The following is a 23,691-nucleotide window of genomic DNA, read 5'->3' as shown; positions in this document are numbered from 1 at the left end:
TCAAAATGTGAGACATGGTTATCATATGATCCAGCAATTCCACTCCTAAGTATATACACAAGATAACTGAAAACTTAAATCTACACGAAAACTTCTACAAAAATGTTCACAGCAGCATTATTCATAATAGCCAAAATGTGAAAACACCCTAAATGTCCATCAACAGATGCATAAATAAAATGTGGTATATCCATATAGTGAAATATTAATTGGCAATAAAAAATGCACACTGATATGCAAAGATAGATAAACCTTGAAAACATTATGATAATGAAAGAAGCCAGACACAAAAGACCACATACTGTATGATTCCACTTACACGAAACAGGCAAACCTATGGAGACCGAAAGTAGAGGAGTAGTTGCTTAGGGCTGAGGGGTTTGGGGAAATCGGGAGTGACTGCTAACGGTACAAGGTTTCTTTTTGTAATGAAAATGTTCCAGGTTAGACAGCAGTGATAGTTGCATGGCTCTGAGTACATTAAAACCATTGAATTGTACACTTTAAATGGATGAGTTGTATAGTACATGAATTGTATCTTGATAAAGCTATTAAAATATATTGTGCATTATCTTTACATAATAATTATAGCTTTCAGCCATCAAATATGTCTGATCAAGATGAAATACAGATATGCTGTCACCCCCAACGGCCCCATTCCATGTAGTTTCACAAAGTCCTGTCACAGCCACAGGCCCCAGGAACAAGAGTCTTCCCTAGGGCATTTCTGCCAAAGCCTCAGAGAAGATGATGCTCTCCCTTCCCAGGATCACAGGTGGAGCTGGTTTCAAATGAGCTGCTTCTGTGACAGGAGTGAATGGGCGAACACTCAAAGAAAAGCAGGATGAGAGAGGGGGTAGCGCAGTGGGATAAAGAGGGAGGGGGAAACAGGAAGGACAGAAAGGAAGGGAGACAGAGATGAAGAACACAGTGTTTATTGTTGGACTATGTGTATCCAGCCATGTTGGCTAGCTGAAGTGAGTTTCTTTAATTTGCTTTAGGGGTGTCCTAATATGTTATTTCATTACAAACCATTTCCATATTTAACTGATGAACTTTCTAAAGATCTATACCCAAAACTAAATCCCAGGCCTTTTTTATTTAATAAAAAGACATATGAAACATTGGAAAGTGCACACAAAACTCAATGGTTAATGAAGACAGACAGACTTAGATCCAAATATGAGTAGTGGGCTTACCTAAGTGACGCTGGGTACACACCACTCAACTTCCCCAAACCTTAGTTACTTCTGTAAAGTGGGAGTGAGCCCAGGTTTAGTTTCCTCTCAGATAGGCTGCCGTCCAGATTAAGTGAGAAAACCCATGGCAGGGTCTCAATACAGTACCTGGCACATGAAAATGCTAATGTATGACCCACCATTATTAGCAGTCAACTCGTGATTTACCACAGACATATTTACAGCATAGGAAAGTTTTGTTTTAGAGCAAAGATAGTCTGAGTAAGACGAGTAGGTAAGACCTGGAGAAAGCTGTACCACACTTCACAAAAAAATATTTCTCATTCATTTGGAAAGCATTATTCTTAAGGTATGTTAGAAACTAAACTTAACAATGGTAAACACAACAGCCAGAATCAAAAATGCTAATTCGTAAAAATCAATTCTAGTTCTTCACGAACCTTGTCCAATATATACTTTGGTCAGAGTAACTTCTTCTTAGCCTTCCGTCTGTAATCACTTTTGGAAACCACTCCCCACTTGCAAATAGCTCTAGACCACTGTTTAGATTGCTAAGCTTTCTTTACTTCTATGATGCTGCGTACTGTTGCACCCACCTAGGAGAATTCCCTCCATCCATCTACCTCCAGTGGATATCACCAACTTAGCTCAGATGTAAGATCTCCCCAAAAGTGACCATGCAGTCAACCCACCTCTGAGTTTATTCATTCATTCAACAAAGATTTAGTGAGAAACCTACTATATGCCAGGTACTGTACCAGGTACTAGAGATGCAGAGGAGAATAAAACAGGTACCTCTTCTCTGTGTTCTCATAAGGACCTGTCCCTTCCTCATCAGAACACAAACCACTCTGATTCCCAATTTCCTAATTACTTCTCCATAACCCCTCAGAGACTCTAAGCAACCTGGGGACAGGGATCATAGCGAATCTGATTTTCACTGTATCACACTGTTTTGAATAATAAGTCATGGAAAAAAATTGAAATAGAATGAGGTGTGTGCACAGAATAGCCACAATACAACTATCCACAGTCAGAGAGACTCATGCATAGCAAATTCTGAAGTGTGTAAAGGCACAGACCTTACAGGTCACTGAGACTCCCATCTGTGCAGAATACAGCCTGCCACTGAGGTCCTGGCTGCATCTAGAGCTTGATCCAAATTATATGATACAGATATGAAATTATATGATACAGATGTAAAATACATATTTTCATAAATACATATTGTATTTTCATTGCAAATATATCTATATAAAGTAAGGAAGAATAAAACTGCACACAGATTAGCTAAAATGGAAATTTCTTAGGTGAAATGCACCAATTCCATATTCGAACTACTATAACTCACCCGATATGAAATAGGTAATTTAAATAGCCCTGTAACTGTTAACGAAACACTTTGGAATTTAAAATCTAGAAAAAAACATTTCTAGGCCCAGATGGTTTTACTGGAGAATTCTATCAAATGTTTAAAAAAGAATTAATACCAATTTTACACAGTCCCTTCCAGAAAACAGAAGAGGAAGGAATATTTCTCAGTTCAATAAAGGGAGCGTTCCAGACTTAAGGAGACTAAAGAGACATGCGAACTAAATGCAACCTATGATTCCAAACTGGACACTGTTGCTAAAAAGGACTTGATGTGATAACTGGTAAAACTTAAAGTCTGAAGATTTGATGATAGAAATTTATTAATTTCCTAATTTTGATGGTCATTTTGAGATTACACAGAAGAATGTCCTTTTTTGTAGGAAATATCACAAAAGTATCCAGAAGTGATGGGGCAGCGAGTCAGCAACTTACTCTCAAATGGTTCAGGAAAACATTCTCTAAATTGTACTTGGAACTTTTCTGTGAGTTTAATATTGTTTTAAAATAAAGAAAAATTATTTCTTAAACCGATAATATGGGAAGATATCTTTACGATCTCAGCATACAGAAGACTTTCCTAAACTAGGTACAAAAATATCACAAATCATGAATAAAATGTTATAATTTCAATCACATGGAAATTAAGAACTATGAATAGAATATTATTCAGCTTTTACAAGGAAAGAAATTCTGACTTTTATGAGGTCCCATAACATACCTCATATGTGAAAACATAAATGAACCTTGAAAACATATGCTAAGTGAAATTAAACCAGTCACAAAAAGACAAACACTATAGGTTTCCACTTACACAAACTATCTAGAACAGTCAACTTCATAGAAACAAAAGGCCAGGGGTTGGGGTGAGGGAAAAATAAGGAGTTGCTTAATGAATATGCAGCTTCAGTTCTGCAAAATGAAAAAGTTCTGGGGATCTACTGCTCAACACTGTGAATATACTTATCACTACTGAGCTGTGCACTTAAAGATAGTTACGATGGCAAATTTCATGTTTATTACCACATACATATATATGTTTGTGGTTAACACTACGAAGAAAGCAAGGAAATGATTAACACAATATTCCAGAAGTCATTCCTCTCTGGGATGGGGTCTAGAAAGGGCATGCAGGGAGCTTAAAAGGGGTTTTCCTTAAGTTGGAGCACAAGTGGCTTTCATCATCCTCTAAAAGCACACATTCTCTTGCAAATCTAATTTCTCAAATCAACTCCCCAGAAAAGGGAGGATGTACTAGTACAAAAAGCTCTAAAAATAAATAAAGAACTAGGGGGGAGGGAAGGGAAGAGAAAAAACCATAAATTCTTCCAATATTATTAACTTAAAATTCTCTTTTCTGAATCATAATGAATCAATTTCTACAACAACTTAAAGTCACAAGTGGTATTGGCCAAATTTTATTTAATTTTACATAACTACCTTTTAAATAGGGAGCCAAATAATATCAATCCTTCAGCCTCCCTATCTTCATTACCAAAACAGGAGGAGTCAGACAGGAAAGCCAGTCGCCCCTACTGGTCTGAACAAGGGTAAGCAGAAAGAGGCGCTGAGGGCCAGTGTTCTCCTGGAGAAAGAGAAAGAAAAGCTGGCAGCTACACAGAATGAAGCTTGTTCAGAGGCCTCCCACTCCTGACTAGTTTCCCTCTAAGAAAAAAATGTAAGGCTCAAAATATAGGCATATAGTTCCTTAAGGGAAAAAAAAACTAAAATGTCTAGTTCCTTTTCTCAAAGGCTTTAAGACATGCAAATCAAATTCTTCATCTTCCACTGCTCAACTGGCTATATTAGCTGAGACTTAGGTCAGACACAGACAGGTCACACTGATGCTGATTGAAAATCATCTACATTTTACCATTTTTTCACAATGCTTTCAGGGGAAAAAAAAGTTTGATTTAAATTTTTTTCATCATTCAAATCAAATTACCACAGGTTCTTTATTCTATCAAACTAAATTCTTATTCTGAAAATACATGGAATTCTTTAAAGATAAAATGTGTGACCCCCAAATAGAATATTGAGACCTGATCTATACCTGAACTCCAGACTCACATCTTCAATGGTCTACATGTTTATACCTCAAAGCCTAACAAGCATCTGAAACTTAACACAGCCCAAAGGAAAACCTTTCATGTCCACCCTTCCCATGCTCCAAAAGCCACTTCTTTTCCAGTTCTCCCCACCCTGTCCCCTAGCTCCCCATAATTATCTGCCCTAGCTGCTCAGGCCAAAAACTTAGGAAGCGTCATCCTTGAGTCTTCTCTTTTTCTTATAACTACATTCAATCCACCAGTAAGTCATATCAGTTCTACCTTCAAGTATATCCCAAATGAGGCCACTCTGCACCACACCCGCCATGACCACCATCACCAAGCCTAGACTACTGTGACCACAAGCCGACTCCCCTCCCTGATTCAACTCTTGCCCTCCACACAGTAATGAGAGCTTCTTCAGAGGTAAACCAGAGTAGCTAATTCCTCTATTCAAAGCATCCACAGCTTAAGGCTGCTCAGAATGGCTATGCAATATGGAAAGTGGGAGTAAAAAGAGAAACTTTACAGTGGAGAAATCTGACAGACACTGCCTCAGCCAGGTGATCAAATTAACATCAAGAGTGATCAGTCACACTCAAAGTACATACCTTTGGAATGATGTGATGAAAACAACACTTCATCTTTGTGGTCTTCCTCTCAAACACCCATAAGCACAGACTCATGAGAAAAACATTCAATAAATCCCACTGGCGAGATTCTACAAAATCCATGACCAGTTATCCTCAAAGCCAACAAGGTCATCAAAAAAAAAAAAAAAAAAGTAAAGTCTGAGAAACTGCCACAGTCTGGAGGAAGCTAAGGAGACACAATGACTAAATGTAATAGGGGCCAGGCACGGTGGCTCATATCTGTAATCCCAGCACTTTGGGAGGCTGAGGCAGGCTGATCACTTGCGAGACCAGCCTGAGCAACATAGTGAAATCCCCTCTCTCCAAAAAGTACAAAATTAGCCGTGACTGGTGGCACATGCCTGTAGTCCCAGCTACTCAGGAGGCTGACGTGGGAGGATCACTTAAGCCCAAGAGGTCAAGGCTGCGGTGAGCCATGATCACATGACTGCACTCTAGGCTGGGGGCAACAGGGCGAGATTCTGTCTTTAAAAAAAAAAAAAAGTAATACGGTAGCCTGCATAAGATCCAGGAACACAAAAGGACTCTATAGACTGAATGTCTGTTTCCCCCCAAAATTCATATGTTGAAGCCCTCACCCACGATGTGATGGCATTTGGAGATGGGGCCTTTGGAAGGTAATTTGGATTAGATGAGGTTGTGAAGGTAGGTAGGGCCCTGGCCTGACTGGATTAGCACCCTTATAAAAAGAGACAGAGGGCTTGCTCTCTCTTTCACTAAGAACGCATCTAGAAAAGACCACGTGAGCACATCCCCCAGTGGTGGCTGTCTGCAAGGCAGGAAGAGAGCCCTCACCAGAACCCAACCATGCTGGCACCTGGATCTCAGACTTCCAGCCTCTGGATCTGTGAGAAAATAAATTTCTGTTGTTTAATCCACACAGTCTATGGTTTTTGTTATGACAGTTAACTAATACAGACCTTAACCTTAAGTAAAAACTAAGGAAATCTATCAAATAAAGTACAGAGTTTAGTCAATAATAATTATCAATACTGCTTCACCACCTGTGACAAATGACCATACTAATGAAACATGTTAACAAGACGAAAAACTGGACGTGGGGTATGTGGAAACACTCTGTACTATCTTCACAACTTTCTGCAAATTTAAAACTATTCTAAAATTAAAAGTATATTTTCAAAAATCTCATGGCTTCCTATTTATATTATGACCAAAGTCCTCCCAGTCTTTTCTACTCATCATCTAACACTTACACCTTGCTCACTCTGGCCTACCATGTTCACCTTTACAAGGGTTACACAGGATATGAGTTACACAAGTGTACACATTTGTCAAAATTGGTCAAACTGCACAATTAAGATCAATGCATTTCACCATATTTAAGTTACATTCAATTAAAATTTTTTAAAAATATATGATTGCCAAATGAAAACTCTGATGACCTAAAAAGTACCCTTGAATTTGGCGGCTGAAAACACTCACATTTCTTTTGCTCTGGAATCTGGAATTTGGGCAAGGTTCAGCATGGACACCTCACTGTTTCTCTATTTGGCATCAGAGACTGGAATTATCTAAAGGCTTGCTCACTCACATGTCAGACAGTGGATGCTGGCTGTCATCTGGACTTCAGCTGGGCCTGTAGGTTCAAACACCTACACAAGGCATCTTTATATGCCCTGGGATTCCTCACAACGTGGTAGCTGGGTTACAAAAATTTTATGTTCAGTGTGAGCCCAATTTTGTTTCAACATATACACACACTCTAATAAAAATATATTAACAAAAGTTGTCTCTGGACTGAAGGGTAATGGGTGATTTTTAAATTTTCTATTTATACTTTTTTATTTTATAAGTTTCATATGATAAAGATGTATTACTTTCTAAATCAGATGAGAAATATACAAACTAAATTCAGTTCCCTACTAGAGTATGTAACACATTACTGAAAACACAAATGAAATTAGAAATGCAAAAATGTTAAACATATTTGCATGTTATAAAAGAAGAATTAGCTCTCAAACAGCAAAAACATTGTGAAGTACCTCATTTCACTTCCCTTTTTAAGGTACAGATGAACTGAACTTTGGCTTTGTCCTTGGTTAAGCCCAAATCCCCGCTATTTTGCTTTGGTTTGGGTCTTGGCCTAATATCTACTTGCTGGTCATTTGTAGCATCCTTAAATTGGTGGAGGTCAGTGAACATCTGATAGCCTAAACCACCATCATTTCTGATAAGCAAAGTAACATCAAAAATACAAACAATGCATGTCATTCATATTTATTGTTACTATATGAACATCAACTTTCAAATATGTATAAACACTCTACAGTTACCTTGGAGTGTAAAGAATAAATGACTTTATATGATTTATATATTACTATTGTATCAGTTTAAATATGTTTTATTACAAAAATACAATACTGTAACTGAGACTAGGGAAACAAATGAGTTAATGTGAGTATTGAGAAAGGGTTCATTATATGACAACTTTTGGAAGAACATTATATCCTTTGAGCCAAATTTTTTAAGAAGTCATTAAGAGATTTGATTATTTCATAATATATTATTTGTAAGCTTGTTTAGTATGCCAACATTAAACAAAATAACCCTTAGGAGCTGTATTTGATTTTGAGTTATTTAGTTCCATTCAAATAATGAAAAACAGCCTTTTTCATGAAAAAGCTCTATTTGTGAATTCTACACATCCTGTGAGAATGAATTAAAAGGAGAACAATTAGCTCTGACATCTCAATATTGCAAGGAGAAAAAAAAAATCCTAAACTCATGCATAGTAATATCCATAATGAATCATACACAATAAAATATATAAAGTATATGAAGAAAAAAGGAAAGTGTTAAAGAAAATTGGAGTATCTAAAACATGTATTGTCCTCACTAATCAAACCTGAAATTAAGCCTTAGAATGTTTTAATAAGATAGTTCCTATTGTTTTGAATCTACGGAGGGAAACAAATGTTTGCAGAAACGATTAGATGACACTGTGGATCATTTTCAGGAGTTGAAGACAAAGAAATCTTTGAGATTTGCCTAGGTAACATTCAGCTTTAACTCAATGTTGCTTTTAACACTATCATTAGACATTTGACCAAAAATGTGCTTTGATGAGCCCCTATTTCAGGTAATCTTAGGTAACACATTTCCAGCACGCCACCTGCGTCCTTCAGTTACGCTCCTTTCTCACACCTGACACCCATCAGCCCGCTAACGTCAAATGAGTCTACTGCGTCTAAAGAAATGGTATTTTGGGCATGCTTCATGGGTTCTATCATTGGCTCAACAGGATAATTTATGAGAACATGCTTATTACTAAATTAGCCATTTTATTTTCAGTACATTTTAGTAAACAATAGAGGCAAAAAAAATCTTCAAATAAGTACACCAATACTGCAAAACTCTAGAGAGGACAACACTTAGAAAGTGAACTTTCAAGATATGGAGCTGTATCATCCCAGGAGAGCTAGAAATGTTCAATCATGAGCCCATGGATTTCACAGAAGACTGAGGGCTACTGATGCCTAATGTACAAATACGCAGGTGTTCATAAGCCAGCCATGTGAAAAAAGAATAGGAAGTGTCCAATTCTCTGAAAGGTAACCACGAAGAAGTGGGCTTATTCAGACCACTTCTGGGTTACTCCAGAAAGTTTGCAAGCATGTAAACGACAAACTCTCTAGCAACTACAACTATCCGGAAATGAAACTGGCTGCCCTAACGAAGGGAGCAAGCGCTGCACCAGCAGAAGTGTTCAAGTACAATCCAGATAACCAACACCTGATAAAACTTTATTTCACACAAGCAGTTTGCACAAAAGGTGCAATGGCAGCCATAGCTACCATTTATAGAGTACTCATTACACACTACACTCTTGTGCACACAGATAAACTCACCCAGCTTGTAACAGATGCTACGTTGCAGAACCACAACTGGAACACAGGTTGACTACTCAATCCACGATCTTAGTCACTATAATCTAAATATACGAAACACGTTTGTTTTTTCATTTGCTATATCATCAAACCCTGCCAACTCGACCCTCTGCTCTGTGAAATTTGAGGCCTAAGAAAAAGCCTGGCAATCAATAAATACTGAATGAGCTAAGCTGTCCCTTCTTTACACTGCAGTTTCCTTAACTAGAAGTTGCACCTTTGCTCCAGGATTCCGAGAAAATTTATACTTTCTCCTTCATTTCACAAGGGCTAAACTCCAATATCACACATTTATCAAATCTGGAGATAGAGACAAAATAGGGAAAGTAGTTTAGTATTTTTATATTATTTTCTAGTGGTTCCTGCTTTCAATAAAATACAAAAAGGAAAGCAATCCAAGTCCAGCCTCTGGCACTATTCCAGTCTTTTCTGTCTTTGCTGACATGGTACCAACATCCTTTTATCTTTAATATACTATTTTACTATTAATTTCTAAGAATTTTTTAATCTACTGAAGCGTTTCCTACCCAATGCAATATTCATTTAAAAATTATTTAATAGATCACTTTATAATCCTATAAAGTAAAACTCTGAGTCCATGCCAAAAATCTTCTTGGAATATTTCTCCATTAATTTATATTTCTTATACCTTAAAAAGAAACTTGAGTCCTTAGAAATGAATTCCTTCAATTCATATAAAAATTGCAACAATACTTAGAATTAATTTTGATTAACATATCAGAATTTCCACTCAAGTCTAATAGACAGCTGAGGCTCAATGTTTGATGCCAAGTTTAACAAAATTTTCCTTTACTATGTGGCTTTAAAAGTATTTTCCAAGAACAAAAGGTGAAGACATAACTAGTCTCATCATACAAGAAATATACAAGGGCTATAATTACAGCACCCAACATTATAAGCTTATACTAAGGACCCCTTAGTATAAGATACTAAGGACCCCTTAGTATAAGATACTAAGGACCCCTTAGTATAAGATACTAAGGACCCCTTAGTATAAGATACTAAGGACCCCTTAGTATAAGATACTAAGGACCCCTTAGTATAAGATACTAAGGACCCCTTAGTATAAGATACTAAGGACCCCTTAGTATAAGATACTAAGTACCAGTTCAACAAATCTCTGCCCTGTCCTCTACCTTCATCTTCCTGGCTCTACTTGCAAACCAAAAATCTCCGTCACTGCTATTCTTGGGATATAGCTAATAAGAACAGCTGTGTCAGTCCTAGTATTAGAAAAGGCATGCTGACACTCACAGAGAAGCACACTGCAGATTAAACCTAAACTCCAAAGCTGATAACTCCAGAGTTATCACAAAACAAAACATTTTGGCCAAAAATCAATACACATTCTAGAAAAATGAAAAACTGACAGGGACTTATCAAGACCTTTCCAAGTATTACTTTATTCCCCTCCAGCTAGACATTTATTTTAATGTCACATACCATAAAATGGCCTTGACAATGTAAACCAATTAATAATAGTAAGACTGGATCTGCAAAAAGAATAAAATGATAGTAGTGTGAAATTCCAACCTTCCACCGTAATGGGGTATTAACTTTCAAGATTATTTCCAAGACGTGATCTTCTCCAAATGAAAAGAACTAGTCGGATAAAATTTGAAACTCTTTCAGCCAATTTAAGGATGAAATTACTAAACGGTGAAATATAAGAACTGTGTCTTCAACTACTGCCTGACATGGTTTCCAGGCATTCTGTAGTCTTCAGTGCCCTGCTCTGGTTATAATCTCACTTGTCAATGTTCCTTTTAAGTCTCAGAACACAAGTGTACTTCAGATTGGACTGAACACCATAAACTTAACAGAAACTGTTACCTAATTCCTGGTGGCCAATAAACTAAATCTAGTCTAGATGTGTTATCAGGGCTCAAAAAGAGAAAACTTAAAATTTTACCTCCAATTTAAAAAATCCTGTTTTCACAAAAATCCAAATTTCCATCTTTCCTTGACAAATCAGCTTTGGCAGCACCAAGCCAACATTCCTTTATGGTCACCAGTAGCAAAAGTGAGTAGGGGCTTTCCCTTTAGCCTGGGCATGGGCTTTCAGACAGTCATGCTGTCCACACCTCAGAAAACCCATGCATCTGCCTTTCCATTCATGTTCCTTCCCTGGTACCCTCCAGACATCTGAACTTGGAATTTATGTTGGGATTAGCTATTTCACCTAACCTCACAATCTGGTCAGCTAAGCAACACCATACAATAAACACAAACTCCCAGGGCTTGTTGATGAAATGTACTTCCGGTCTCAAGTCATTTTCTGTCTATACAATTAATTTCTAGACCTTTAATTACAGATCTTTACATCTATCTTGAAATTTAATATTGTTAAATTAGATGCATCCAGTTTTACTTACTATTTATTGAGCACCCAGTAGATAAATGGTTTTGTAACTACTTGTTCTGTAACAGGCAGCGCCTCTCTCCATTCGTTCTTTATGTTTGTTTTAATACAGATTCGAAGGTCTCGCTACCTTGCCTGGGGTGATCTCAAACTCCTGGACTCAAGGGATCCTCCTGACTTGGCCTCCCAAAGTGCTCGGATTACGGGCATGAGCTACCGTGCCCAGCCTCTCCATTGAGTTTTAACAAGGAAAGTATCACTTAGATGTTTTTCATGTATATATTGTAGTTTTAGCTATAATCTAGTTTCAAAAAGAAAATTAAAAGAACCAGAATGTTTTGTTTGTATAAGCAGGGAGCTATCTATTTTATTTTAACATATACCATACATGTATTGAACAACTTAAATATATCTAAAATTATATATTATGTATCACCCTGACCTTCCACTAACACCTAGGTCTGGCGCAGAAAATCTCCAAAACCTGAAAAAGTTTCTATGAGATGATGGATTAAAATGGGAAGCTACGTCTTTGTCCAATGCCTAGACAGAAGCAAGGCATGCTGGTCAGAGCTTGGGACTTCCCAGAAGAATGTGGTCCACGGGGTTGGCAGCTGGCTGTTCGCCTGGCTCAGCAGAGCTTTCCCCACTCCACAGGGACACGAGTTTACCTGTTCCTTTGAGCTGCTCTGGGAGAATCTGTCAATGACTCATCTGCTGCTGCCCAAAAGCCAGGCTTCCCTGGACTGGATGGATGGCTGGAGGACATGGAGGGTGGCTGAGATACCCCAAAGGAGTCTTTCTGGAGGGCCCCACTAAAGGGACACTAAAGTGGCAGTCCTCTGTTCTCTATCGATAAAGACAATTGTCAAACTGCAGGCTTCTTTTATCTGAAGCTCTTGATTAAAATGCTCATAAAGCTTCTTTTTCCAACCACACCTGACACTGTAATCATCCAGCTGAAAATACTGGTACCTCTCAGAATTATCTTCAATTCTTTTTGAATAATTCAGCCAAAATCCCCCAAAATTCTTCAATGCTTTGCATGTCCTCAGCCTCCTTTTAAGTAACCCATTTGAAAAAGGTTTCTATCACTCACTTCTTACCTAACAGAGACCTGCTGCGCGGTCCTTCAGTGAGCCTAACCACTAAAGGCATCGGAATGCTCAAGACTCCACAGCGGTAAGAGGCACAGACCAGCTGCAAGAGAAAGCAGCTGCAGAGTGACCAGAAGCCGATTAGGGGAGCTCAGTCTGTGGAGAAGCTTGTCGGCTAGTGAAGTGAGTGTCCACAGATTCCCTAGCCCCTAACCTGCCTTCTACCTAGCCCAGGAGGCGTGAGTGCCAATGAAAGACAGGAAAAGTGCGCAGTTCCCAGGAAAAGTCCCCTGGGAACACCCAGCATGACCCCACTAGACCCACTAGCCCCCATCCCTCAGAACCTGGCCTTCCTAACTTCCTCGGCAGGACCTGGCCCTCTCTACCAGGCTAAGTGCTCCAAGGAGCTGCGGTGTTTTACGTCTGAAAATCACTGCATTCAACTGCAGTACCTCCGCTGTACTCTGTGTCTTGTTCACCACCTGGCATACATGAGACACTCCACTCCTTGTAAAATGGATGACAGAGAACACTCTCCTAGGCTCTGAAGAATGTAAAGCCTTAAACAGCATGGTGCCCTCTCCAGCCCCTGGGAAAGCACTTAAAGTCAGTAACACCCAAAATGCATCGTCTCCTCAGTGCTAACCACAACTCCGTGGGGAGAGACCCACTATGTGCCCTACTTTATAGATGAGGAAACCGAAGCAAATAAAAGATCAGCACCTTGCCAAGAGCACACAGCTAACAAGCAACAGTCAGAAGCTGAGCCAGTCTATGCTTTCATCACACCAGCCCTGCGGACTCTAAACATGCTCCATGCCAAGAATGGTCCTAGGCAGACGGGACACAAAGATGAGTAAGTGGAGGTCCTTATTCTTAAGAAATTTAGTTTGGGAGGGAGACTTGTAAAGCAAACAAAAAAAAAAATCAATGCTCCAGGTGTTATCAGAGTAGAATACAATGAAAGCGGGGCATGAGGGGACTGTTCGGAGGGCCCTAACCAACAGGGCGGCCCAGTCACCTGGAAACACCAGGCACTCTCTCACAGCACTGCTTCCTGGAGTTGGAGGGGTACTCACATATGACAAGAAGGCAGTGGAGAGGGGCGAGGACCCCGCATGGGATCTTGCCATTAACTCCTTCCTAAGAAAGACAGAACTGGATGACACTGGGCTTCTGCTGTACAGAAACGGGACAGGCTGGTTAGTCCAGAGCAAAGGAGAGAGGTAGATCAGGAATACCAGGGGCCTCTCTTCTCTCAGTCCTTCTCCAGAACACTAGCTTCATGACATAAATGCTGCATGGGATGCGAGACAGCTGTGTGAAGGGGTCCCAAGTCATGGATGGGTCCACCTGGAATGCCTGCAGCCTGAGGCAGAAGAATTACAAATACTTAGGGCATGTAGGTGTAGCATGCACGAACATATCATGCACGCAAGATACCCAAAAAGGGAGGAAAGGATGGGGCAAATCTTGAAACGCTTCATCAAGGAGGCATAGGCTTTAGCTGACTATTGAAAAATACGGATCTGCCAAGCCAAAAAGTGTAGCAGGGATTTCAAGAGGAAACAGATTAATCAAAGTCAAGGAGTTAAAAGACAGAAAATGTATCGAGGAGTGTTTTAAGTAATTGAGTATGCAAGTACTTTAAGCAGCAGAAAGCCAGGATTTAAATTCCAGCTCGCCACTTCTGCATACGTTGCTCTAAGCAATTTACCTGGCATGTGTGGAAAGAGTGTGAGAGTTTGTCAGGGGTCGGGGGTTGAATAAGCCATCCTTCTGAGGGTCCAAGCCTACCCCATCAGACAGAGACTTTCAAAGGTAAGCTCACAGTAAGAACAGAACTGCCACATAATCCGGCAATCTCACTACTGGTTGCAGTGAGCCGAGACTGAGCCACTGCACTCCAGCCTATCCCAATCAATCAATCAATACAATTTGTAAAGGAGGGAACAAAGAATCACACAGAGCAGGCTCTCTCACAGAGTAGGCCAAAAGAGACACTTGGCCCAGGCCTCCCGTTCCAGAAGGACCCCAAATGTAGACTTTCAACATTTTCTACACACGAGATGATACATACAGTCACCAGAGATGCAGTGACAGGACTGAAGGGAGATGTGTACACCATCCAACTTTAATCTTGTCTTGTTTCAGGGCCAAATTGCCTAGAGTAGAGTGCACAATGAATTTTATTTTTCCCTTGTGACTATATTGTCAATAGCACAACTACACTGCCTTATGTTTTGGCGAGTACATGTTAATGTGTTAAATATAAACATTTTTTAAAAATACATTCCATTTTAATAAACTTTTAATAATACGAACAGCCTAAAAACTTTGCCCCAAGTCTGTTACCTGTGATGGTGGCGGGAGGTGGGGGGAAGCAGGAGCCCTGTCAAAAATGCAGACTCCCTGGCCCTCACTGGGTATAGCCTGAGTAGAGCCGGGAATGTACACTTTTAATAACAATCCAAAGTGATTTTTGACACAAGTGGTCTCAGAGCCACACTTCAAAAATGCACCGCAATGGCTTGGCAACATGGAAGCTGTGAAGAGTTTTAAGCAAGGAAGTAACTGATGAGTGCTGCATGTCTCAACATTTGCCACTGGATTTGGTTCTGAGTATCAGAGACAGAAGCCTGATTATAATGGTTTTAAAAGTGAACTGGAATTAGGAAATCAACTATTCTTTCAAAATGTACGACTGAGAAAAAAGAGACAAAATAAGAATGTGCAAAAGCAGTCTGACAACAGGTTTTTTATTTGTATTCATCGGGTAGAGAAATAAGTAATACTGAAGCAACCCTAACATTCTGGATTGTATTTAAATACCCCTCCAGATCCACTCTCCTCTCTATTCTGTGCCCCCAAAGCACCAACTTGTCCTCTGAAGTAGACCCCAGCAGGAGATGAGAGGATGGGAGAAGCGAGAGGCAGGGGCATGCCCTCCCGGCCGCAGCCCTCACTCAGGTTCACTGTAGGCTGGCTGAGTCCTTAACTGGAGGCCATAGCTCTTCCTCCCCTGCTGTGAAGCAGCCCCTACTCCACAGCCACAATCTTGGGGCTCTGCTCCTTCCTTCCCCCTTGACCCTCCATATCTAGTGCAGCTGGCTCGGGACCTTCGCTATTCTTTGCTGATTTCCCAAGACCTGCCCACATCTTTGTAAATAGCTCTTTAAGTTACCTGGTTGCCTTAGTTACCTACTTCAATCTGTCTCTCTTACCAGAACCCTGAATGATACGTATAACATTAAGCAGAATGTAAATGCCAGAACAATGTCAAATCCAAAATGCTCTCCTGGCTCAAATAAGGAAGCAGTCACATCAGATGGGATTCAGAAAAAGATTCGTATGCAAGGTGCAGTGGATATAGGAAGGACGGTTAGGATTGGGAAGCCATGGTAGAAGGGGCATGTCACCAGTGCCTGTTCCGATCTCCTGAATCCTGAGCCTACCTTTCCACCCATCAGCTGCCCCAGTTGCCACACACTACATACTGAGAAAAGCCTGCTTCAATCACCCATGGCACGCATAAAAATCATTAAAAGACCACTCTACTGAGGGTCATATTTATGGCTGCTTTTATTTTAAAGGAATCTTACCAACTGCTATCATTGTAGAGTCCCACCTGTTAAACCAACTGGAGCCAAAAGCTGAGTGTGAGTTGTTTTTATTTCCCTGGAAAGTTGGCCCTGATGGACCCAATAAACAGAGTTGAAGGAGATGAAGGCTGTTTGTACCTACAGAGGCAGTAACAACATAGGAAGCATTTTTAAAGCAGGGAGACAAAGAGCTCTTGAAGCAGTGAGGAAGCAGAAAAAACACTTTTGACTCCAAATTCAAAACTAGATTTTAATCCTAGTTTAATCACTGTGTGGGCATACGACCGAACCCAAGCCTTATATTTCCCTTCCTAAAAAGCAAGTCCTAAAGATTAAAAATGAAATACATATGAACAGATGTTAACATCTCAAAATAAAAACATAAATAAATTCCAGAAATTTGATAATTTGTAAAGAGGAAGGAACTGTGCATCAAACATCTACTAGAGGCCTGGCATTTTACAAAGATTATGGTTTCAATCTTCACGATAACCTACAAATAGGTACTACTACTATTATCCTTATTTTACAGATAAAGAAACCACAGCTTAATGAAAAATTTAGTGTTTTGCCAAAGAGCATAAGGCTGGCAGAGTCTGGCTGCCAACCTAATCATGCCATTTCCACTACACCACTGCCCTACTACTTTCTCTTAATGAAGGACATGGAATACAGGGAAACCTACATTAGCTGCAATTGTCAGGGCTTGTGGTATTTTGCTTAGCTGCCCTGAATTAAACAGAGAGGCAGTTTCAACTCTCTTTACTATTGAAAACATCTTCAAAATTTAGTAGTTCACTTTCCTTCTCTCCAACTTGGTCCAAAAAGAATTTGGACCAAAATATTTATTTTCTCTCCAACTTGGTCCAAAAAGAATTTGGGCGGCTTCATCAGTTAATAAGACAGAGAATCATGGAATTTTAAAACTAAGCCCAACACACATAGAGGAGGAAACCCATTCATGTATAGTAACATATCTAAAACTGTTAACTGACAGGAGCTAAAACACAGATTCAAGATTCTCAGTCCCATATGCCTTCTTGATGAAAAGGAATCGTTCACAGCAGACTCTCTGGGTTTTCAGTGTTCTCATGATGACGACTAATGCTCATTATGAGTGTAAAAGTAGATAGGAGAGAGAAATGAGTTAAATATCTATGTTCTAAACCTAGAGCATTCAAATGGCAAGTTGAAAATAAATCTTTGATCTGCTTGCTTTGTTGCCATTTACCTTCTCTTCCTAAAAGTCATACTCTTAAGAAGGCTCAGGCCGGGCACGGTGGCTCACGCTTGTAAGTCCAGCACTTTGGGAGGCCGAGGCGGGCGGATCACGAGGTCAGGAGATCAAGACCATGGTGAAACCCCGTCTCTAATAAAAATACAAAAAATTAGCCGGGCGTGGTGGCGGGCACCTGTAGTCCCAGCTACTCGGAGAGGCTGAGGCAGGAGAATGGCATGAACCCGGGAGGCGGAGCTTGCAGTGAGCCAAGATTGCGCCACTGCACTCCAGCCTGGGCGACAGAGCGAGACTCCGTCTCAAAAAAAAAAAAAAAAAAGAAGGCTCAATACTGAGAACTTCACCTGTTTCTTCACCTATAAAATGGAATTCATCACAGCACAGACCTGCAGGAAGAGTAAAGAAGTGAATGTTTTAAACTACTCTTTTCCCTAACATCAACTTCACTTCATTGGTTATCTGCATGGTGCAGGGGAGGAGCGGGGAGTGGGGAATATACAGAAAAGATCAGTCAACGAACTGTCCAAAAAGGAAACAAAGATCTCGTAAGCCCACAATGCTTTCTCTCCCTTACACATCATCATTTTCTCTGTGTCATCCACAACCCCTAGCCCTTCAGTGTTGACTTCAGGGATCTTCAGTTGCTCTCCTCCTTTCCCTCCAAAAATACGATCTAAAACAATGATCTACCAAAAATATTTGCCACATATTATTAAGACCATAAACTAAAACTGACCTTTTTTATTCAAATGGTAAACACCATACGTGCACGCACACACACACTCGTGAAGCTAAATACTTCAGGTCTTGAACTTTATCTGACTTCACCAGGTGTTGTGAGGATTTGATTAAGTAATATAATCTGTGTGAAACAGCTTTGAAAACTGTAATAAATGTTAAACATTATAATTATTATCTGACTTTGCAGGATTAGTAACATATAACCGTTCCTCCTTCCCCTTCCCCGTCCAAACCTTTCGAAAGATCCTGAGTCTCCATCTTGCCCCTCTCCCTGCCCAGAATTCAGCATATTATCTCTAAAACAATGACCTCTGTCCCTAAACATGGCTGTTCAATGACTTTATACAGGCCAGCTTCATCCCCAACTGGCCTTCTGCCAAGTATGCCATCCTGGATATCACATCACTAGGGAAATTTACTCTAGTTTCACAGCAGTAATCACAGCATCATGAGAAATAAGGACAGAAAATGGTTTAAAAGGCAAGAAAGAGGTGGGAGGGAGGGAGGAAGAGGGAAAAGGCTGGATAGCAACCTCAGTTTGGTAACTGGGAGTTAGGCAAATCGAATGTAATAGAGTACAGGATATGTTAAGATTGAAAAATAAAAACACTCTAAAAAGTAGGTTGATCTGGGACATTTAATTATTTTGTTTCATTTTGGTGCTCACTTTCGAGTCTTAAAAATCCAGCACATCAGCAACTATTAATAATAAAGAACACAGATACCTTCAGTGATTCCTGATGTCGTCTAAACAGCACATTTGGGCCTTTTCTTGGCACAGCTCTTTCTCAGTCCATTTCCCTTCTCAAAACCTACTCTCCATACATTCCTTTAATCATAACCACCTACCAAACACTACCCTAGAAATAAAGTCATCTGGAAAACAAGGCCTAGAAAGACAAACATCAGATGCCGATACTTCCTATCTTAAAGCATCACGTAACTTCACTTGATAATAGATTCTATATTTTTATTAAAATTTAAGGCCTATTGAACAAGTACTATGGCTACCTAAATTCCAATACCTCTGGAATTCTCAATAAAGATTAAACAACCCAGGAGTCTAAGGCAAAGTATTTTGCTTCTTTTCCTTCCCTGGCCTCAGCCTAACGACAAAACACTTCCTCCTTTCTGCTACCTTGCCCTGCAAGGTGCATTCTTACATTCCATGCAGACCCATAATTTCTACCATCTCATAAATTCCACACTTACCTAGTAAAAAGTTAATTGTTTTTCTTACACTAAAGTCCTTTTCTTCCTCAGACATCAAACAACTGCTTTTATAATTTCCCAATTTTTCAAAACATTGTTAATTAGCACATACCAAATTAACATACTAACAAGTTATATTTTTACACTTTTCATTTCCTGATTTGTCTTTTTCCTGTTGAATCACACTATGTGATTATAACAAATTCATAAGATTTCTCTCAACTTGGAATAATGATTTACATTATAAAAATTTTTATTTTGCTCAATTTTAAAATAATGGATAAATGACTTTAGTCATCCAATTTTACAAAATTGAGTTTTTAGTTATTCCAACAGCTTCATCAACAAGAAAGTCAACTCTTAGGTGCTTCAAAGAACAATTTATTATCACTGTGAAAAGTTAAGGCTTGTGTGGTATTAATCCAATATTTTAAAGCCTTGCTCAAAGAGAAAACAACTCAAACTACAGTCATGTGTCACTTAATGATGGGGCTATGTTCTGAAAAATGCATCATTAGGCAATTTTGTTGCTGTGTGGACAACATAGTGTACTTACACAAACCTAGATGGCATAGTCTGCTACACACCTAGACCAGATGGTACAGCCTATTGCTACTAGGCTACAAACCTATACAGCAGCATACTGTACTGAATACTGTAGTAAGTAACACAGTAGTAAGTGTGTATGTATCTAAACATAAAAAAGGTACAGTAAAAATACAGCATAAAAGATTTAAAATGGTACATCTGTATGGGGCACTCACTATGAAGGGAGCCTACAGGATTAGAAGTCGCTCTGGGTGAGTGAGTAGTGTGTGAATGCAAAGGTCCAGGACTTTACCGTACACCACTGTAGACTTCATAAATACTCTACATTTAGGCTACACTGAATTTATAAAATATATTTACCTTCCTTCAATAATAAATTAACCTTGGCTTACTGTAACTTTATTAAGTTTTTAATTCTTTTATAGTAACAGTGTAAAACACACACTGTACAGTTGTATAAAAATATTCTTCCTTTATATCCTTATTCTATCAGCTTTATTCTATTAAAATTTTTTAAATTTAAAAAATGATTAAAAACTAAGACACAAACACACACACTAGCCTAGGCCCACACAGGGTCAGGGTCATTAACATCACTGTCTTCCACCTCCACAGCCTGTCCCACTGAAAGGTCTTCACAACACGCATAGAGCTGTCATGTCCTATAATAACAATGCCTTCTGGAATATTTCCTGAAGGCCCTGCCTCAGGCTGTTCCACAGTTAATTTTTTTTTTAATAAATAGGAGTATACTCTAAAACAACAATAAAAAGTATGGTAAATACATAAACCAGTGATGCACTTAGGATTATCAAATATTATGTACTGTACCTAATTGTGTAGTTTTATACAGAACGTGCTAGACTTTTATAGGACTGGCAGCACAGTAGGTTTGTTTACACTGGCATCACCACAAACACATGAGTAATGTGTGGTGCTACGACATGACAATGACTACAGCTTTACTAGGCAATGGGAATTGTTCAGCTCCATCATAATCTTACCAGACCACCATCAGACGTGGTCTGATGACCAAAATGTCACTATGCAGTGCACGACTGTGCTATACAAAGTCAGGGCTACACATGGCTGCACAAATTTGGAGTAGTCCCAAGGTACCAACTTAAGACCTTTAGCTAATAAAGAAAGATGTCAAAAATTTTAAGTCCTGTCACTTTCCCTTGATTCTCCTGCTTATTTCAGTACTGAAAAGAACTTTCTCTGGATGCTTAAATGCGTTCATTAATAGCAAATCACTTTAAAAAGTTATAAGCATTATATAAAGAATAGGTATTATTAGCATAGTCAAGAAAATATTTCAGCATAGCAGGGACGGGTAGGGTTATAGCAGACATGCAGCGGGAGGGAAAGAAAGATGCGGGAGAGAAAAAGAGAACGTGAACATGTGCCCATCTCTCTGAAAGAAATGTAAATATATAAACCTATCTCCCTTGCTCCTCATCAGCAAAGAACTTTTCAACAGACACCCACCCTGCATTTGCTGATACACTGGAAGCAGCCTATTTAAGGCAGGAGTGTGATATGCTAAAAGGTCATACACTGCACACCAGTGTGGAAACGTCAGCAAGAATCCTCAGCGGGGCCGGGAGGATGAAAAACCCTAAATTCTGGCCAATTTATTAATAACAAGAGAAGAATATTTTCTTCAAATACACGATTAATTTCACTACCATACTTTATTAGCAAGACACACATTAGAACTCTTGTTCAAGATAGGTGGGGGATAGGTACCTTACTATTAACCAGAAATTATGACTGCGATGTGGAATTTCAACAGAAGCCACAATTGTTTAACACTCCTTCGACATACTTAAGGCGATTTTATTTAAAACAGTAAAGCACAAAGCAGCTAGTATCCTAATGTCAGGTTTCCAGCTTGCTGCTATGGAAAGCCGTCTGGACAAGAAGGAATCCCGTATTGAAAAGAAATCCCTGAAGACTAAATGACAGCAGCACCTTCAAGTTCAAGACAGTGAACCAGTATCCCGTGTGAAGTCCAAACACTTCCAGGTTAAGTACACTTGAAATAATTGTAAGCAAAATTTCCAAAGTTAACTGCCTTTAGCCTGGGGCTAGAGCAATCACCTAAATATACACCCCCGCCTCCCCACCCCCCGCCTCATTAACAACTTCCCTAAATCTCACTCTCACAACAAAATACTTCCAAACTTTCTTTTCTCAGTAAAAATGGCGCTGCTTTTCCCATCACAATGCTGTTTATTTCTCAGTAATCCTTAGGCCCTTTAAACCATCAAACTCGATTGGCCTCATTTAAATACCACCCTTCCCTAGACACTGTCAAGAGCTTTTTTGAGGGCTGGGCAAGGAAGTAAGGTGGCTGCATCAATCTACAAGGTTGCCACTTTCTCAGCTAGAATCCTGGGATTAACTCCCTCTGACTTTTCTTCATAACCTGTCTGCCTTCCCCCAAACTGTTGCCTCTGTCTCTCTTAAGCCACAATCCAACGCAAACTGTCCCCAAAGTGCAGTAGCGCTTAAGCCTCTCCGGGCCCCTAGCACCCATCGACGCCGTCTCTAAGGCACCCAGCACACCCAGACCCATGCATCAGCCTCTCCGGGGGTCGCTCAGAGGCGCGCGCGGGGCAGGCAGCACCACGCCAGGCTCCCCAAAGCGCAGCCTTCCGCACCCTTTCTACACCTCGGTCCATGCGCACCGGGGGCTGCTCCGGGACCCGACCACCGGATGCGAGCGCCGCTGCCGCGGAGCGCAGGGACCGCATGCACACCCGCACGCCCATACGACCACCATCCCCGGGGACTGTCGCCGGCAACAACGCCCGGCCCACCCTCGCTCGGCCCGGGGATGGGGGGCTGGGGGCGCACCCAGGAGGCAGGGGGCTCTGGGACAATAACCGGCTTCTTGCCCCCTCCCTTCCAGGGAGCGGCGGGTAGGGGGGCACAGGGCGCCCGGCCCCAGCCCCCCGCCCTCCTCCCGGGCCCCCGGTCGGGTGGCACCGCGGCGGGGAGGGGCGGCGAGGGCGCGACGCCCCGCGCCAGGGCGCCTCGGGGTACCTGGTCGATGGGCAGCTGCACGGCGTTGCTGAGGGGCTGCAGCAGGGTGGAGCCCGTGGTGCTGGTGGTGGCCATGGCCGGGCCTCGGCGCTCCGGCCGCCCGCGCCGCTCGCCCGCTCGCGCTGTGCAGGGCGACGACGAGGATGGGGATGCAGCGGCGCGCCCGCCCCTGGGCCGCCCGCGGTCTGAGCGCTGCGCGGGGAGGGCCGGGGAGGGGCCGGGGGCGGTGCCCGGCTCGCACCTCCCCCTCCGCCGCCACCGCCTCCCGCGCCCGCCGCCCCCGACCGCCCTGCACAGGCGCGGCCCCTCCTGCCGTCGCCCCAGCCGTCGCCCCTGTCGTCCCCGCCTCGGCGCCCCAGCCGCATCCCCCGCCCCCGACTTCCAGCAGCTTCCAGCGGCCCCCTCCCCACCTCGCGCGCTCTCGCTCCAGACAGCTGCGCGACCCAATCGCGGCGCGACGCCCTGACGCCCGCAGCCAATCAGAGAGCGCCGGCCGCGCCACGCCCCTCCTCCGTGCCGAGGACCCGGGCGAGGGCGCCGAGGCGCGGCCGGGGCCGTCGCCTGAGAGCCGCTGGCGAGCGTCGTGGGGCGCGCTCCTCGGGTGGGAGCATGGAAGAGCGTCTTTGCCCCTCACTCC

General features: G+C 41.4%; 1 protein-coding gene across 3 annotated transcripts in view; it reads right to left on the bottom strand.

Moving 5' to 3' along the window:
- Positions 1 to 23,304, bottom strand: part of MBOAT2 (membrane bound O-acyltransferase domain containing 2) — a 153,762-nt gene extending 130,458 nt beyond the window's left edge. For 2 of the 3 annotated variants that reach the window (XM_055252544.2, XM_055252545.2), the window contains exon 1: positions 23,055 to 23,304. In XM_055252544.2, the coding sequence (XP_055108519.1) occupies positions 23,055 to 23,129 (75 nt within the window). In that variant the 5' untranslated portion in view covers positions 23,130 to 23,304. Of the gene's footprint in view, positions 1 to 4,010; positions 4,150 to 23,054 lie in introns of those variants that run through there. The other variant, XM_063622840.1, reaches the window with a different exon arrangement.
- Positions 23,305 to 23,691: the final 387 nt, after the last annotated feature.

Source organism: Symphalangus syndactylus, chromosome 18 (genome assembly GCF_028878055.3).
Source record: "Symphalangus syndactylus isolate Jambi chromosome 18, NHGRI_mSymSyn1-v2.1_pri, whole genome shotgun sequence".
NCBI classification, from domain to species: Eukaryota; Metazoa; Chordata; class Mammalia; order Primates; family Hylobatidae; genus Symphalangus; species Symphalangus syndactylus.
The sequence above is the reverse complement of the archived record's forward strand: the minus strand, read 5'-3'. Positions and strand labels throughout refer to the sequence as shown.